This window comes from Mustela erminea, chromosome 11 (assembly GCF_009829155.1).
Source record: "Mustela erminea isolate mMusErm1 chromosome 11, mMusErm1.Pri, whole genome shotgun sequence".
Lineage (NCBI taxonomy): Eukaryota > Metazoa > Chordata > Mammalia > Carnivora > Mustelidae > Mustela > Mustela erminea.
The window spans coordinates 85,988,313-86,007,409 of NC_045624.1; the positions used below are offsets into that span (position 1 = coordinate 85,988,313).

Here is a 19,097-nt window from a genome sequence, read left to right on the forward strand (position 1 = left end):
TAACTGCCGCACTTGTGTAAGCACAATCAATTTCTGGAAGGACTGGCGGAAACGGCTAACAGTTGTTGCCCCTGGAGGAAGGCAATATAGGTGCTGTGTGGGAGGAAGGATTATTTTTATTATTTACTTTTTAAAAACATGATTGGACTTTTTGCCAAGTAAATTTATTATTTTTTAATGAAATCTAATATCTAAACTAAATATATAAAGCATTCAACATTGAATCGACGGAAAAAAAGTTTCTTGGCTCTATTCCAACTGCAGCCAGACACTTGGAATAGTAACTGGGCTGTTACGTTCATTCATAATAATAGTCATGTTGTTTTATGGTCCTTGTTTTCTATGTACAGTGTTTTGTACATGAGATAATAAACTTGGCTGTCAAAAATTACATGTAATGGAGTGAAAAAAATTGATTTTATTAGATGACATTAATGGAAGCAAATAAGTTGTGAGTGATTAATTTTTGAACGGCTCTACCTCTCCCTCACTGCGCAGACGTGACTTCAGTTTCTTAATTTATTCTTTAGCTTGTCCTTAAAAATTACAAATTAAATAATGCATATGATGATTTTTAAACCCTGGGGCAGAAACATGGTTATAAAAGCAGTACGTTTTTCTCTTGTGGCAAATTCCCCGGTGATGTACTTAGTCACAGGAATTTGGCCAGCAGCCGTGCCCCAGACCCTCTGCTCTATGTGGTAGGAGGCACAGAGGCACAGAGTTCCAGACTGGGCAGCAAGGTTTTCTCCTTCCCACATTGTCCAAGTTGCCCAGTAATTTCTAATTCTGCGGGGTCAGGGGGAGAGAATCAAAGACAAGATCACGGAGAACAAAACTCATATGCCAGTACGCATTCTTAGAAAAGGGATTTCAGGAGAGTCAAAACTGCCCATAGAAATCCAAAAAAGTAGGGCTTCCTTACGTTACTTGAAAAATTTGACTGGGATGTCTGATTTTATTGGCCGCTGGTTTCTGACTTTAGGGAGTTTACATCTATTTTTAAGGATTCTGAGACAGTGTCTATCATCTTTTTTCTCCTTTTCTGTGATTCTACTCTATTTTCACAAACATATGACCCATATATTATATAATACAGATGCATTTACTCTGATGTCTGTTTTTCATCCAAATGTAGTGAGGGAAGACTTGAGGACTCATTTAAATAAATTGGTTGAGAAATTGTTTTTAAAGATTTTTATTTATTTATTTTTCAGAGAGAGAGAGAGAGAGCGAGCACAGCCAGGGGAGCAGCAGGCAGACGGAGAAAGAGAAGCAGGCTCCCTGCTAAGCAGAGAGCCAGACGTGGGGCTCAATCCCAGGACCCTGGGATCATGACCTAAGCCAAAGGCAGCAGCTTAACCGACTGAGCCACCCAGGCACCCTGACAGTTTTTAAGCTAATAATGACTTGGGGTCTCATGTGGGCTTAGAGGAGGCAAGGAGAACATTGTACAAATCAGCGCAGGAGGAAGAAAGGAAGAAACAAAGAGAAGGAGCGAGAAAAGGAGAGAGGAAGGAAAGCAGGGGAAGAGAGCAGAGCAGGTAAGGATGAAACAGAGAAAGAAAGAGAAAGAGGGAAAGAGAGAAGAGAGAGAGAAGCAAAGAGGGGAGGGAACTACATGTTCTGAGCACCTACGATACAAGGCTTGACGCCAGACCTTTGCAGCCAAAGGTCTCCTCAAACTAGAATGAAGCTGTAAAAACCATATTCATCTCACTTTTACTGACCAGGAAACAGGCTCAGTGCGGTAAAGGAGCCTTGTCACTTTTCTCAAGGTACCCAGCTGGCCCCTGGCGAGCTCAAGAATCAGAGGAGACACGCCTGACATCAAAACCTCTGCCACCTTTTTGCTCAACAAAGTCGTCTCTCAAATGATGAGAGGTTCATAGTGGGGAGTTTTTTTTGTTTGCTTTGTTTTGTTTTGTTTTTTAAAGGGACTTTTTAAAGGGACTACGTGAAGGAGACTGTGAGCAGTAAGGGTTAAAGTAAAATTACTCTAAGTATATTTGATAGAAAACAGAAGTACGTGGCTTTTTAAAGTTAACAAAAATTTTTTTTAAGTGGGATAAACCATAGCTTAAGTGAAGGGGACACAAAATCCATAACTTCGGTCAAGGAAGCATATATCAGATCAGTCATGAAAATGGGTGAAGCAAAATCAATCATGTTTTATTGATTTCAAAAACAAAAGAATTTGAACCACATAAAAGTCACATTTTGTATCTGTCAAGAAAATTTGGTGAAGACAATGAATTAGCTTGACAGAAATGAACTTGCCTTGAAAGAAACAAATCATCTGATAACATCTATATTAATGGAATATAAAAAACCCAAATGTCAGGGGGAGGAAGAACTTTTCCTGGGTACAAGCAGTGCTTAGAAAGTTTCACTGGCCTTTTCTTAATAAAGATTTTCAATTTATTTTAAGAAACTTATATTTAGGATATGTTCACAGGGAAGTGAAATTTTATTGATAAATTATTTCTTAAATGGCAGATAAATTATGAGACTTTATGACTCTGTCCAGTCTGATTTTTACTATATAGTACATAGATCATTCTAGAAGACAGAAGAAGAAGAAAAAAAAAGACAGAAGACATTCCTCCATCTAGTATTGAAGCACAAGCCCTCTCTATATATCATCTTCAATGCTCAGGTCAAGGGTTACTTTCTCCAAGAAAATCCCACCAGAGTCATCTTTCTCTTTTTTTTGGAACTACAGTACCTATGCTATTTGTACCCCTCTATTATACTTAAAGAATTTCTATCCTGGATCATATGGTTTTTAAAAATATGTTCTTAGTATATCTTCTACTAAACTGTAAGCTACTTGAGAAGAGGAACTATATGTCTTCTAAATTTATTGTATCAATAAAATGATTATTGCTTAATATTTGTTGAACAGTAAAAATAAAGAAAAACAGACATGAATATTACGTGCTGACATTTGAGGATGGAATTCTAGTCTTTTTAAAATTTTTAAATTTGAGTATAGTAGACACATAATGTTACATTCATTTCAGGTGCACAACATAGTGATTCAGTTTCTGTATATTCACGCATAGCTCAAGCATAGCTAGCTACCACCTGTCACCATACAATGCTACCACAATATCATCACTGACTATATTCCCTACTCTAGAAGGAATTTTATTCCCATTCCGTAGCTAGAAGCCTGTATCTCCCACTCTCCTCCACCATTTTGCCCATCCCCCCTTCCCTCTGGCACCTATCAGTGTTCTCCGTATTTATAGGTTTGATTCTGATTTTTGTTTATGATTTGTTTGTTCATTTGTTTTGTTTCTGAGATTCCACATATATGTGAAATCATATAGTATTTATCTTTCTCAGTCTGACTTATTTCCATTAGCATAATACCTTCTAGGTCCATCCAGGTTGTTGCAAATGACCAGATCTCATCCTTTGTTGTGGCTGTGTAATATTCCATCACTCACTGTCTCTCTCTCTCTCTCTCACACACACACACCCCTTCCTTATCCATTCACCAATCAATAGACATTTAGGTTACTTCCATATCTTGTCTATTGTAAATGATGTTGCAATAGCATCGCATATACAATTTGAATCAGTATTTTTCACTTTCTTTCTTTGAATTTTGGCTGTAACTCGAAAGTTCACATTAGAGCTTCAAATTTATTTTGATTGTGTATACAAAAACATTTAGTGTCATAGAAAATCCACATTCAGACATTCCCAGAAATTACACAGATTGATTATAGCTCTAGGTTGACAGACCTATTTCTCTAGTCAGCAAAAGCACAACAAATTGCCAACAAATTCATACATCCATTTACGTATTCAACAAGTTTTTAATGAATGATTTTGGTTCATTATTTCTTTGTCCTCAAATATCCCACAGAGTTACATCTAAGCTGCCTTCGAAGGAGACAATGGAGTATAAATAATGAGGTGGTCAAAAAACTTAGAAGTTATTTGTATGACTCAAATCACCTGTCATTTCAGATATACCACTTCCCTTCTTTCGCTCAGCATAAACACAATTGTTAGACACACTAAAGCATAATTTTTTCTACATAAAGAACTTATACAACTGAAAAAAAAAATCTAACCATACACATGGCTTTGAGGCGGCACCTACACTCAGCTCTTAAAGAAGTCATGAAATGGACACCATGCAGTCTACACAGCTCTGCTTCCTAGTTGAACAACTCACAACTCTCACTGATCCCTTATTGCTAATATGCAACTTAATGATATGAACTGCTCCAAGGGAGCAGTCAGCATCATGTTTTCTTGGCATTGAAAAAACACACTGAAGTGAGACACATTCCTGTAACTTACCATATATTTGGATTCAACTCTAGTTGGCGGTAGGAGTCAAAGTCATCTCGTAGGATAATGCTGTCACTATGTACTTCAGCTAAAAGAAAAATAAAATACTTAGAAAAAAATTACACTAAACAATAGATTCAGCTACTTGAAAGGGTCAATGTGCTGCCTTTACAAGGAACAACAATATTTTAAATGAAAGCTGAATTTTAAATGAGTGGTTGATGATATTTGCTTTGCCCCTAAACTATGAAGGGAAAAGGGTAAAGGCTCTGCGGTTTAGACACACAGAAGTCTGGAAACCAGAGTCCCCAAAGAGAAATTCTACCAAATTGTCACCCGCTAGACGAGGGAGGAAGGCCAAGGTCAGTATTAACCTACAAAAAGAGGTCAAGCAAGACTTGCCTCTGGTAGCTCTATATGCTTAGCAAAGATTCAGTGTTAACTCACTTTACAGTGCAGAAGGAGATGGAACATTCTGGCTGTTCACTTGGCTAATATGTTTGGTATTTTACCCATTTCCTCTTCTATTTCCTACTATCCCTCTGGCCCTGACTTGTTTTCTCTCATTCTCTATAGTCACTCATTTTTTAATTTAATGTGTTGCAAATTGTTAACATTTCTTCCCCCAGAGCTGCATTGGAGAAATGATCTACATGAGTCCATGAAAGTCCCAAGTAAAGTCATGTTAAAAGTCAGAAGGAGGGGCGCCTGGGTGGCTCAGTGGGTTAAGCCGCTGCCTTCGGCTCAGGTCATGATCTCAGGGTCCTGGGATAGAGTCCCGCATCGGGCTCTCTGCTCAGCAGGGAGCCTGCTTCCCTCTCTCTCTCTTTCTGCCTGCCTCTCCATCTACTTGTGATTTCTCTCTGTCAAATGAATAAATAAAATCTTAAAAAAAAAAAAGTCAGAAGGAATACCAGGGAACCAACCATAGTTTAAAGCATGCCATTGTTACACTTGAACTGGTATTAAGTACCCATTTTCCAGCTTTAGAACAACTTGAGCCATTCTAAGGGTAAAAACTATCTTCAGAAAATGTAGAATATGTGCTTTTTCCACTGAATAGAAGGCGGACAAGTAAAAAAAAAAAATTCACACCTCATTTTTAAGACTGTGAGAAACTACCACTAGCTCTATTCAAGTTGTAAAAAATGAATTTAGTGCTTAAAACCCCTCTCTCATCCAATTCCCATGGTCTGCTTTGGAAGTTGTTTGGGCTAATATAAATTCTCCAGGCTTGTATAATTTTGTTTGAACGAGTTTACACACACTTTTTGGAAGAAATTAAAATCATAGGATATGATTAACCAAAAAAAGTAACAAAAAATTTATTATCAATTTTATATTTTTATTTATATTTTATAAAATATATTTTATCATATATATTTTATTATATATATATTATTTTGGGGGGGCTCACTTGAAAATAATTTGTTAACTCACTGGGTAATTAAAGTCACCTCCGACTATCAGGAAGCATACTTCCAGATTCTCTTTGGTGACACGACCACCCATGGCCACCCTCGCTCTCTTGATTCCAGGTACACCAGCAGGTGAGCCCATAACGACGTCTGAGCAATCAGCGAATCAGCACGTATTCAGAGCAATGGCTGCTCAGACTCGAAGCCTTAGGCAGGACAACAGGGAGACTATGGATTTCCGCTGGAGAGAACGCTGTGATGTGTTCTGTGCATGCGAGTGATTTAATGATTCCTCTGAGCCTTCGGATGCGGGGCCTGAATTGCCTGCAGGGTCCAGCTCTCCCGGACACCTAAGCTGGCCAAGACTGGGCTGGGCCACGGCGGGTCACCAGCCTGCCTGGGCTGCCAGAAGGCAGGCTTCTAAGCGCTGGCAATTCGTCTGCCAAAGAAGAAGGGCCCCAAGCCGTAGCATTACATGAAAGTCGAGCTTCTCGAGGCAGATTCTCCAAAGAGAAAAATAAATTAATTGGGTTTGTATGTTGAAAGGAAAAGCCCGAGAGCTAAATAACTGACCCATCTCCAAGTCCCAACGCGAGAGACATCGGAAAAGGCCGGAGCCAGCTGGGCTGACTTATTCTTCATTCTTATGACATATGTAGTGTAGGAAATGGTTTTTAAAATAAATCTTCACCAACACAGATGAGAAACTCTTAACTCTTAGAGATCACTTGTTTTCTAGAGAATGTTTGACAAAGGTGTGGGCAAGCCTCAATGGTTCTTGTTCACGTGTTTACTGCTTTCCAAACACTGTTATGTCATTGCGCACTTTACACAAAGGAATTCATTTCAGCCTCAGGATAACCCTAGGAGGTAGGTATTATTATAACTTCCACTCTACAGATGAGGAAACTGAGGCCCAGAAAGGCTAAGTAACTTACTCCGTGTACGTGGCTAGCAAGTGGGAAGGTGAGATGAGCCGAGGTAGCAGCTCCAGAAACTATCCCCTTAACTGCTATATAACATTGCCTCGCACGGCCGTAGGGAAAGAACATGAGAAAAATGAGAGATGGGAACTTCACGTGGTGCCTTAAAATAAAGCTTACAGCTATTTAAACAGCCTCATTTGAATTTTAAAAGAAATGACCAAACTCCTTCTCTTTTTGCAACCCAGCACTGGTCTGAACCGGTATCTGAAGTCTGAAATGATCTCCATCCCTCCACACCCTCCTTACCACTCTGCCCAAGTCTCCTATTTGTGATGGGCAGGAGCTCTGGGGAACATTTAGCATAGTATACAGGATGAAAAGGTCACAGTCAATAGGATCCCGAGGCTGAACGTACTAACAGGTTCAAAAGTCCCTCCATTAGCCCCAGCTGGGCAGCATGACCGCCGCCATGGTGAGGTCCCGTTTCAAGCATAATCTGAACCCAAGACTGATTCCAGTGAACGATCAGAGAAAATCAGAGAGGGCAGGAAGTTTCCTCACCTCTGTATCATCTGGCCACAGAGGAGTGAAACATGCATATCTAGTACTAACATTAGTGACCTCAGGGTCTGACCACTTACCTAGATGTGGGTGCATCGTGGCTTCTGTTGGAGCTGGACCAAGAGAGAAAAAGGGAAAGATGACTGATTAGCAATGAAAGCAAAATCTAGTAATAATCAAATACAATGACAAAACTTAGGCCATACTATACAAATGAAATGGTTGAAACTTTTTGAGAGGAGTAAGAAAAAAATGTCAATAAAGGTGTATAAGTAAAGCATCCAACTCACTCTTTATTCTATTTAAAAGTAATGCATTACTCCTACACTGAAGAGTAGAACCCCTTACGCTCAGGATACACAGTATCAATGCGATGTGATAGTTAATTTAATGGATATGCCAAAACTCTTTCCGAGCATCCAGTATCTGTCAGGGGCTGTTCTGGGTGTTAGCGAAATAGATAAAAGCACCCCCTCTGCTCTCAAAAGAGCTTCCCTTCTGGTGGCTAGAGTGTAGTGTAGTAAGGGCTATGGCAGTGTGTCTGGAGGAGGCTGGGGGCGATAGATGACAAGGAAGGCATACTAATTCCAGACTGGAGAGAAGAGGGTTGTCAGAAGACGTTTTCCTGAGAAGATGATTTCTCTGCTGAAGGATTTTTTTTTTTAATAGTTTTATTTCTTTTTTTGAGCCAGAGCCAGAGCCAGAGAGAGAGAAGCAGACTCCCCCCTGAATGGGGAGCACTACTCGGAACTCGAGCTCTGTGATCATAACCTGAGTGGAAGGCAGACGATCAACCAACTGAGCTACCCAGGCTTCCCCTCTGCTGAGTTGTGGAAGATGAGCAGAAGGAAGAGAGGTGGTAGTAAGGGGAGCAGAGAGGGGCTTCTTTCTGGAATAAAAGGAAATGGCATAGAGAAGCAAAAGAGAGCGTCGCCTGGGTGGTGCAGTTTGTTGTGTCTGACTCCGGTTTGGGCTCAGGTCATGATATCATGGTTCCTCTGAACTTGGGCACTTGTGGTCAGCAGGGCGTCTACTTGAATTTCTCTCTCCCTCCCCTCCTCACTGCCCCCACATTGCTTTTTCCCTCTCAACAGTAAATAAGTCTTCAAAAAGAGAGAGAGAGAGAGAGAGAGAGAGAATGGCTTTGAGGGGAACCACAACAATTTCAGTGTGACTGGATGAAAGTTTAAGAGGAAAGAGTAAAAAAGGTGATATTGGGAAGATCGAGGGGACAAGATCATAGAAGTGAATGCTGGGGAATTTGGACTTAACCATGAGAGCCTGATGATTTTCTGAGCACTTATGAGCAAAGGAGTGGGTGTTAAATATATTCATTTTAAGAAAAGACACTTTGCAAATAAGGGACACGGCCCAATTAATACTTTGGTTATTTTTTTTTTCTCGAAGAACTACTGAATCTATGAAGAAATGTTGGCAATGCACTATCTAAAAATTAGAACTTACAACACAAACATTTTTAAATCTCTTACATCAGTTTAGGAAGAATTTCAGTCAGACATGAAAAAAATTAGCTTCTATCACACAATGATGGAGTTACTTCAGCTATGTTAGCTGAAAAATCCAGACTTAACAGAGTTTTAAAACTATAGGCTGATCTTTGTCTTATTGCTTCATACCAATATATTATACATACTGAAAATGCCTGTGTTTGGTTTTTTGAAACAGACTCTATGGTAAGTGTCATGGATACAATTGTTAGTACAGAGTTAGTACATATATGCAAATGCTCTGGCTCATCACCAGCTTATGAAACTCTTGGAAAAACAAAAAAAACAGAAGAAAAATGGAATGATCTTGTGTTTTGTGCTAACGCTTATTGGTTACATCACAGAAGAGTTTTATGAAGATTCACTGAACTGTTAACTCTAATTTAATGTGTTCTTGAAACAAGAGGAATAATTGCTCATTAACTAATAATCAATGACAAAAACATGGCACAATGATGTATGTTGCCTGACCAGTATCACAGTGCAAACGAATGAGCTGAATTTGGAGCTTCAAGAAAGGCAAGAGTTTATTTGCAAAGTGGTTTGAAAAGTAGGAGAACTCAGACTGAAAGTAAAATCTCTAAAATACAAATAAACAATGATTTTATACATTGCCTTAACGTGAATCAATAAGCAGAAGATTTTAACTGCAATTGACAGCATTTTTTAATTGTCTGCAAAAAGACTCCAAAAATATTTTAAAATGTGTTGATGTGATAATCTTGGAGTAGGTTTTTGATTTAGGTAATATCTAATGCTAGGTTGACATAAGAGTAAATAGATTTACTTGGTCAAATATAGTTTTGAAACTGATAGGCCTTCATATTGAAGTTAAGTCATCTCTTCTAAAAAATATGTACTCATTTTGTCAAGGTGGATATAAGTATTAAAGAAAAATAATTTTTTTTTAAAGATTTTATTTGTTTATTTGACAGAGAGAGACAGAGAGGTCACAAGTAGGCAGAGAGGCAGGTAGAGAGAGAGGGAGAAGCAGGCTCCCCGCCAAGGAGAGAGCCCGACGTGGGGCTCGATCCCAGGACCCTGGGATCATGACCTGGGCCGAAGGCAGAGGCTTAACCCACTGAGCCACCCAGGCGCCCCAAGAAAAATAATTTTTTAAAGATTTTATTTATTTATTTGACAGACAGAGATCACAAGCAGGCAGAGAGGCAGACAGAGAGAGGAGGAAGCAGGCTCCATGCTGAGCAGAAAGCCTGATGTAGGGCTTGATCCCAGAACCCTGGGATCATCACCCAAGCCGAAAGCAGAGGCTTTGACCCACTGAGCCACCTAGGCACCCCAAAGGAAAATAATTTTTTGATGTTTGATTCAGTTATTGGAAAACCTGTAAGTAGATATGGAACAATTGGGTACGTGAATCTAATTTTCAACTCTAAATTTTACAGAATCTCAATACAAAATATTCCAATATGTAAGATGTACTCTAGGTGTAAAATTCATACCATATTTGGAATACTTTGTACAAAAAATTATGAAAAATTTCTCATTAATAATTTTATATTGACTATATTATATTGAAATGTTTACTATTTTATATATTCCCTGTTAAATAAAATAGGTTTTTAAACTTCATCTATTTATTTTTGTTTTTTAAATGTGGCTACTAGAATATTGAAGATTTTATATGTGGCTTGCAGTGTACTTCAACAGGACAGTGCTGAACAGGAGCTAGGAGGGAGATCCGTGCTGGGTATCATCAGGGAATCATTACAGCGCAAGAAGTGGTAGAGACACAGAAGAAGACTGTGTCACCCAGAGAGAATGGCATAAAAACAGAAGTGAAATGAAGAGGTAAAAAAAACCCATTTAAGGGATTGGCAGAAAAAGAGGAGCTAGTAGAGGAGACTGAGAAAGACTAGGTTTCATTACAGAAATAAGGAAAAGAAAGTTTTAAGAGAGGAGGGTTGAATCAAAGTAAGATAATCCTAATAAAGATGCTATCTATTGAGACTACCCTCTTAGCAAGGCACGGCCAAGCAGAGTCTAGAGATGAATCCAGGGAATTAGGCTTCAGAGGTCACACTTGTAACTACAATGCAGACTGTTCTTTCAAGAAAGTTCACTGCAAAGCAAGAGATGAGATTTTAATACCTAATGAGGAATGAGGACCAAAGAAATTTTGTTGTTGTTGTTTGCTTTGTTTCTTAAGCTATGACAGTTGTTCACTATGCCTAACATCAGCTACTTTTAAAAAAGATTTTATTTATTCCTGAAAGACAGAGAGAGAGAGAGGCAGAGGCATGGGGAGAAGCAGGCTCCCTACAGAATTTGACCCCAGACTCCAGGATTATGACCAGAGCTGAAGGCAGATGCTTAACAGACTGAGTCACCCAGGTACCCTAATATCAGCTATTTTACAAAAGGGGTACTCTGTGTTCACAGAATAAATTCTGAAGAGGGAAGAAATAACACTGGTATCTATAAAATATGTAACCTCAAAAAGACCTGGGAAATAAAGGTAAAATTTATAGCAATTATCAATTAAAAATACTTACTGGTCAGTACCATAGTTAGATAAGTACAACAAAATATCTGCAGAGACATCAGAACCTACTTGACTTTATATGACTGGAGATTAAGGCCTGAACCCAATAAAAAATAAGTTATAAAATGTTTAACCTATTTTAAGAAGTCTATCCATAGTAATAGCCACCTCTCCTACATTATTCTGGCACGAGGCATCTTACACTGCATGACCTATAACATTATCATCAGGGCAGGGCCAATTAGAAAAGACCCACTGAGTCAGAATCTCTGGGAGTGGAGGTTTAGACTTTGCCTTTGTTTTTTTGTTTCTGGTGTGTGTGTGTGTGTGTGTGTATGTGTGTGTGTGTATGTGGTGTGGAACAAGAAAAGTATTTATTTCAGTGAGGCCAACACCAGGAAGACAGTAGACCAACGTCTCAAAGACTGTCTCCAGATTTTGTATTTTTAAAAACCTTTCCTGCTGATTCTGACAGAAAGGCAGATTTAAGAACAATTGGTCTGAATCATACAATCCAGCCCTTATTTTTATAGTGTGCAGAACTATTCTCTGTCTTAATTATGTATCTTTTCTCCCAAGAAAAAAAAATAGCTCCTCAAAGGCAGAAAATATGCCCACCCAAGACACCCGCCTAAGCTGCTAATTGGTTCTCAATAAATACTAAATTAAACTGAGAGCTACTTCCGTGCGTGCGTGTGTGTTTGTGGTGGGGAGAGAAGAGGGAGAAGGAGAGAGAGAACCTTAAGCATGGAGCATGGAGCCCAACAGGGCGCAGACTCACAACCCTGGGATCGTGACCTGAGCCAGAAATCAAGAGTCAAACACCTAGGTGACTGAGCCCCCCGGCACCCCACTACTTCTTAATTAAAATGTATTTTATGAAATTTTGGAAAATGAATAATTGAATATCCAAACCTATGGGGGAGAAAAGCCCAAATGTATTCATGACATTGTGAAAAATTCCTTTATTAATATAACCATCTGGGTAGTTTAAACCCCCAATAAATATCCAGCTGAATTTAAACAGACTCTATGGCAATTTAACAAATTTAAATCATATTTTAAATCACTAGTTAGGAAAACTCAATTCAGTATTTTAAACAAAATCCACCAAGATAATGAAACATTATTTCATCAGAAAGAGAAACCTAGTATGCATTAAACTTGCTGGAAGGACAAGTACAAATTTCCTTGAAAAATATTCATCCACATACGGTGTAAACACAGTCCAAAATCTAGTCAAGTACTAGGCCTGGGAAGCTATTTTAACCATCTCTCAATAAGTTATTTTATCAGTCTAGTTTTATAAAGTATAAAAAATTTCTGAGCTTATAGGAAGTTCAACCTTTCCCCCCCCACATTTATTGGGGTAAATGTACCAAAGAAAAATTAGAATAAGTAGCCTGAGGAAGAATAATGTAGTTTAACATTATTTATTACACTTCCACTGGGACAGTACCTGCTTTGCCTCATATTAGTAACATGGATGAATTATGTAAATCTGGCATTAAGGCCTTTGCTCTTTCCTTTATTAAATATAACATGCAAACCGTATAATCTGTCAACCTTCCAAGTGCTTGCCTGGTACACCACATCTCCAGCTACATATACCACATGTACTTTCCTGCTCCCTTGCCATTGAACTAGTTCTGACTCATCTTTCTCAATTGCTTGAATTTTTTATCTCAACTTTTTGTTGGTCTGTTACTGCTTCTCTGCCTCTCCAAGGACCTTAGACTGACTGCCCCCACCCCACCACACCCACCTTGGTCCAATATCCCAGCTCCTCTCACCTGAAATTGCATGACCAACTCTAGCTATCACATCAAGTTGTCAAATGGCTTAGAATGGGAAGTTTTGTTCTGCGAGAGAGTAAAAATATTCCTAAAGAAGCAGGCTTTGGCTTTGGAAAAAACAGGGTAGGACACATCTTTAACAAAAGTGTAAAAGACATCCCAGTTCTTCCCAGGTGTGTCTCTCCATCAGGAGAAGAACACCAGGTCAGACAATTGACCAGATATGTAGAGGGGAGGATGCACTGAGGGTAGAGGTCCTGCTAAAAATGAATTAGAGACAGAGAAAGACAGCTGGAAAGCCTTTGTACTCAAAGGTATCATTGAAGGGACCCTTCATAATAGGGTCCTGATTTAGCTTCACTGGTGAATCCCATGAGACATCAAGCCTGGACAGAACTTTAAGTTGTGGGAACTCACTTACTATCTTAACTCAAAGCTGTTAACAAATTTGGATAGTCCTAGAGTCACAAAAATGAGTAGTTGCACATCCTCTACTATGAAAAAATTCACTTCTGAGAAAAATACCAAAAGTTCACTTTAGTTTATACCAACATGTGATTACTTACTAAATCATTTATCTTCCCATAAATGTGGGGGCAATTCCACTCAATAAGGAAGTTTCTAACAATAATTTATAAACTATAAACAATGCAAGGGTTAAAGGCCAAGCTTTGAATGACGTTTTAGAATCAAAGTACAATGATCATGGGATAACATTTCTTACAGTTGGGAGTTTATGGATCATTCCACAGAGATCCATGAGTATTGGCCATGGATAAATAAACCCAACTTAAAATTCTGAGTATCTACTAACTTGTTATTAATCCTACACAAGATGATAACACTGTGTTAACCAGAGGATAAAGGTGAAAATGAGTTTATGTTTTAGTGAAGCTGATGTCATTCAAAATGATCATACATCTCTATAATCTTTAGCCACAGACTTAATGTCATTTAGATTTATGAAAATTACATAAGGGGCACCTGGGTGGCTCAGTCGGTTGGGCATCTAACTCCTGATTTTGGCTCGGGTCATGGCCTCGTGGTCATGGGATCAAACCCTGTGTTCAGCATGGAGTCTGATTTGGAGCCTCTTCCACTCCCTCCTGCTCACTCTTTCTCTCTCAAACAAATCAATAAATAAAGTATTTTCAAAAAGATTATAGAAACTATGTCCTCTGTAAAGCTTGATCAGATTCAGATAATTGGACTGAAATGGAAATTGTGCTTAAGTTGTATTGTGATACTGTGATAACATCAAGAGTATGCCAAATGTCATTAAAATGAATCAACTTAGTCAAAACCACAGATAAAATATTACATGCTAAACAGGCTAGTTAAAAATGGACTCTCTGCTTTAAAAAAAAAAGTAAAAATAAGTCAATAGAATATAAGAATCATGATCAAATTTCACTAAAACCTCCAATGTTTTTTCAAAAGTCTATTTCCTGAAAAGGATTAAGAATGAAGGTATGGCATAATATGACTTGTTTTTAGTTGAAAAAAGCTGAACACTTTTAAAATGTTTTAATTATCAATACAATTTGGTAGCAGTATCACCAGGAAAGCATTAATAAATGTGGATCTATGAAATTTCATTAGTCAAATATCTCCCAAGAGCAGTTAAACAAGAAAAAATAACAGGAAATTTTTAGAGTTTTATGCATAATACAATCTTTTCATACTAGATAGGTAATAAATGTTCTAAAGAGTCTCAAAGTCATTCATAAATACGCACTTAATTTTTCCAGATTTCTGTTGATATTTGTGATAGTGCCACTTAAATATAACTCAAAAATTACTTGTACTACAAATTTTCCAGCAGGACCCACCCAGATTATTCATGTTGGTAGAATACAAAGCTTTAGATCAATAATTAAATGGTTCAGTGATAATCTAGGTTTTGCTTAGCCAAACGTTTTCTTAGAGGTTAGGGTATTATTAAATGACCTGAAGATTAGATGTGTAATTTTACTAAGATTTTATAGACTATGTAAAGAGGACAGGAGTGAATTTTCTAAAAAATATTTTAAAAATTCAACTGCAGTAGAGTTAGCATTCAGTGTTATATTAATTTCAGATGTAAAATACAGTTTTTCAGCAATTCCATACATTCCTCAGTGTTGATCGTGGTGAGTGTACTCTTAATCCCCTTCAACTATTTCACCCATCCCCCATCAACTTCCCATCTGGTAACCCCCAGTTCATTTTCTATAGCTAAGAGTCTGATTTTTGGTCTCTTTTTTCCTTTGTTCATTTGTTTTGTTTCTTAAATTCCACATATGAGTAAAATCATGGTATTTGTCTTTTTCTGACTTAATTTCTGACTAATTCTGACTAGAACTTAGCATTATTCTCTCAAGATCTATTCATGTTGTTGCCAACAGGAAGATTTCACTCTTTTTTATGGCTGAGTAATACTCTATCCCATTCCATTCCAATATTCCACTGTAATAAAGAATATCACATAGTCTTAATCCATTCATCTATTGAGGAACACTTGGGTTGCTTCCATAATTTGGCTATCCTAAGTAATGCTGCAGTAAACATAGGGGTGCATGTATCTTTCTGAATTGATGTTTTCATATTTTTTGGTAAATACTCAGTAGTGGTATTACTGGATCATATTGTAGTTCTATTTTTAATTTTTTGAGTAATCTCCATATTGGATAAGAGGGGATTTTTTTAATTGATAAGCTAATATAGTTGAAAATATAAGAAACCTGATTCACTGTTTTTATTTTATCTTTTTAAAATATCTTATTTATTTATTTGAGAGAGAATGAGAGAGAAAGAGAGCATGAGAGGGAAGAGGTCAGAGGGAGAAGGAGACTCCCCGCCAAGCAAGGAGCCTGATGCGGGACTCGATACCAGGACTCCAGGGTCATGACCTGAGTCGAAGGCAGTCGCTTAACCAACTGAGCCACCCAGGCACCCCTGAATCACTGTTTTTAGAAGGTACTTTAAGATACGCTTGAAAAAAAAAAAATTCCTTGTAGAGCTTTCTTTTCATTCAACTGTGCTATTCTTGAAATGGTTTGCTAATCTTCATGAGCTGTTTTAAGAACAAGACTGGAACTGCCTTGAATGAATACAATGAGTACAATGAAATCTGTACTAATGCAGATTTTATAAAGACAGTTGTGCCAGAGAGAGTGAAGGTGAATGATTATTATGTGACACACTTGTAAAGAAAGGGAACCAATTCACATCAAAACAAGCAATTCCTATCACAGAGACTGAATAGGCCTAACATGAAAACACGTAAGTTCTGTAGCAAAATTTTCAAAGAAAAACATGTTTGTTGGTTTCTTTAAACAAGGTTACCATTGATTTGTTTAAAATCAAGTAGAAAAAAAATGTGTACTGATACTTTGTTGAGTAGATGGAAAAAACACTTAGGCCATATATGTTCACGCATCTGGGTGTTGGCGTTGGTTCTAGAATCACAAGAATTACAGGTTCTTTCCTAAGGAATCTCTTCATTTGTGGGGGTGTGTGTGTGTGGAGATTTTAAATAGTGTATTATTTTTCAATTACAGTGAGTTGGTTAATCTGACCTTCACCATATTATGCAAATAACTACTTATCAATCCCTTTCCAAACATTTAAACACAACTGATGTTAAATATCTGTCTGTGGCTTGGCTCAGAGTTACTCTGTGAAAACTACCTTTCACTTTGCTAAATACCTTTTCCCTATTATCTCCAACTATCTAGAGCACCTCACAGCCTGTCACAATTCGTCTTATGACACTGGCAAGAGAGCAGCAGTTGAGCTTTGTTGATGGAAGTGGAAGATCAGGGATGCTGGGTGGCTCAGTCGGTTAAGCGTCTGCCTTTGACTCAGGTCATGATCTCAGGGTCCTGGGATCGAGTCCCGCATCAGGCTCCCTGCTCAGCAGCAAGCCTGCTTCTCCTTCTGCCTGCTGCTTTCCCTGCTTGTGCTCTCTCTCTCTCTGACAGTTAAATAAAAAAAGTCTTTTTAAAAAAGAGGAAATGGAAGATCAGAATTCTTTGATAAACTTAAAGGGCAGTAAACATGTCTAATGTCATATTAGTTCCTATGATTTCATTTGGATCCATGATCACACAGTCATGCTGTTCTTAATCACGTTCCCATAGGTTACATCTTTGTAACCTGTGTTCTTTAGAACCTGTGTTCTAAAGTAAATATCATAAACACGGATCATTACATGGTTTTTCAATATTATATTGAAGCAGAAATTCTTCCCATCAATTTGTCTAAGAGACATATTACATGCTGAAAGAAAAGCTTGGTTTCTTAAAAAAGCATTTCTGCGTTTAAGCTTTTGCCAATTTGAGAACGCCGCATCTCACAAGATCACAGCAGCCTAGAATAGGCACATTACAAAGAAGGAGGTTACATTTAATTCACCCAAAGGTTGTTCTTTGGACAAAAGTGTTGAAGTTTCAACTCACTTATTTTGGAGGGAAACTTCTAAGTAATCATGTTACTTCAAAATATGTTTCTGCCAATCTTTTCAACAAATAATTGAGTGCAAAGCATAGAAATTTCAATATGCTGAGAAGAAAAAGGAAGGGTTGTCCACAAACAAACTGAGGGGGTGCCTGGGTGGCTCAGTGGGTTAAGCAAGTGCCTTCAGCTCAGGTCATGATCCCAGAGTCCTGGGATCAAGTCCCACATCAGATTCCCAGCTCCACAGGGAGTCTGCTTCTGCCTCTGACCTTCTCCCCTCTCATGCTCTCTCTCACTGTCTCTCTCTCAAATAAATAAATAAAATCTTAAAAAAAATAAAAATAGAAAATAAAAATAAAAACAAATTGAGGGAGTGGTTGATGAGCTTTGTGATAATATTATTGATTACTTAAAAAAAAAAAAAGCCTTGGAGTCTGGCAACCAATATACATATGACAGGCACTTCTTACAAATAAAGGTATTATGTTATGGGAACTATATCTCCCGGATCATTTTAGAATTCAAAGGCCCTAGGTAGTTTTGCCTCAGGTATCTCTTCACCTAATTTGAAATTCAAATGTATGAAATTTCCAAAGCTAAATATGACAAATTAGACATGGTCTGTGAAGTTACCATTTAATGAGCTATGAACCTAGACTTTCATCTCCCCAGGAATAATTTCTTTATTACTTTTGTATTTTATTGCAATAAAGAACCATTTGACCTTCAAGTATGATAATTAAGCTTCCAAAAATGTTATAAATTCAGAGTGAAAATAGTTCTCTCTGTGTTCAGGAATAGACTTACGATCAGTATAAAAAATTCCTTAATATTTAAAGACAGCTAAATTATACACAGAACCAGCAATATTAGGAGGTATTTTTCTCTTCCCCTCCCCCCCATTTCCCATCTCAATTTGATTTGTGTCTCATAACAACTTATCATCTGTCATATTGTAAAATAAATGGAATAGGAGAAAAAACTAAAACATATCTTTATAATCTGCAAATGGGGGAACAGAGAACTCTGTCAGGTAAGATTTATTCTACCACAAGCTGTCAATAATGAAATCTTAAATACTCACACTTGTGACTCCTTGTCTTGCTACGCTCATGCCCTGAACTTTTCTGGGGGAGATAACTAAACATTTTTCAAAACTTTGCCTATATGAATAAAAGTGAAAAATCAGAACACAAAACAATTTACCATCTGAATTGTTGGTAAATAGTTTTTAAAAATTTTTTCAAATCACTGTGTAGTAATTTTTTTAAAAAACATCTTAAGTGGGACGCCTGGGTGGCTCAGTTGGTTGGACGACTGCCTTCGGCTCAGGTCATGATCCCGGAGTCCCGGGATCGAGTCCCGCATCGGGCTCCCAGCTCCACGGGGAGTCTGCTTCTCTCTCTGACCTTCTCCTCGCTCATGTTCTCTCTCACTGTCTCTCTCTCAAATAAATAAATAAAATCTTTAAAAAAAAAAACAAAAACATCTTAAGACCTTAGAGAACTTGAGGAGATGAAGTTCATGGATGGGGCAGAGGAGAAGAAGTAGAGCTAAAAATTGACCTGTAGGCTGAACGCATATGATTTTTAACTAATAATCAGAGATAGGAGGGAATATTATTA

The 19,097-nt window shown here is 37.9% G+C and overlaps 1 protein-coding gene across 3 annotated transcripts in view; it reads right to left on the reverse strand.

The window, feature by feature from the left end:
• The window catches only part of RELN (reelin), a 497,367-nt gene that overhangs the window by 261,622 nt on the left and 216,648 nt on the right, over window positions 1-19,097 (reverse strand). For all 3 annotated transcript variants that reach the window (XM_032304615.1, XM_032304614.1, XM_032304616.1), the window contains exons 5-6: window positions 7,303-7,335; window positions 4,327-4,405 (exon numbers count right to left, since the gene is read on the reverse strand). In XM_032304615.1, coding sequence (XP_032160506.1) covers window positions 4,327-4,405; window positions 7,303-7,335 — 112 coding nt within the window. The remainder of the gene's footprint in view (window positions 1-4,326; window positions 4,406-7,302; window positions 7,336-19,097) is intronic.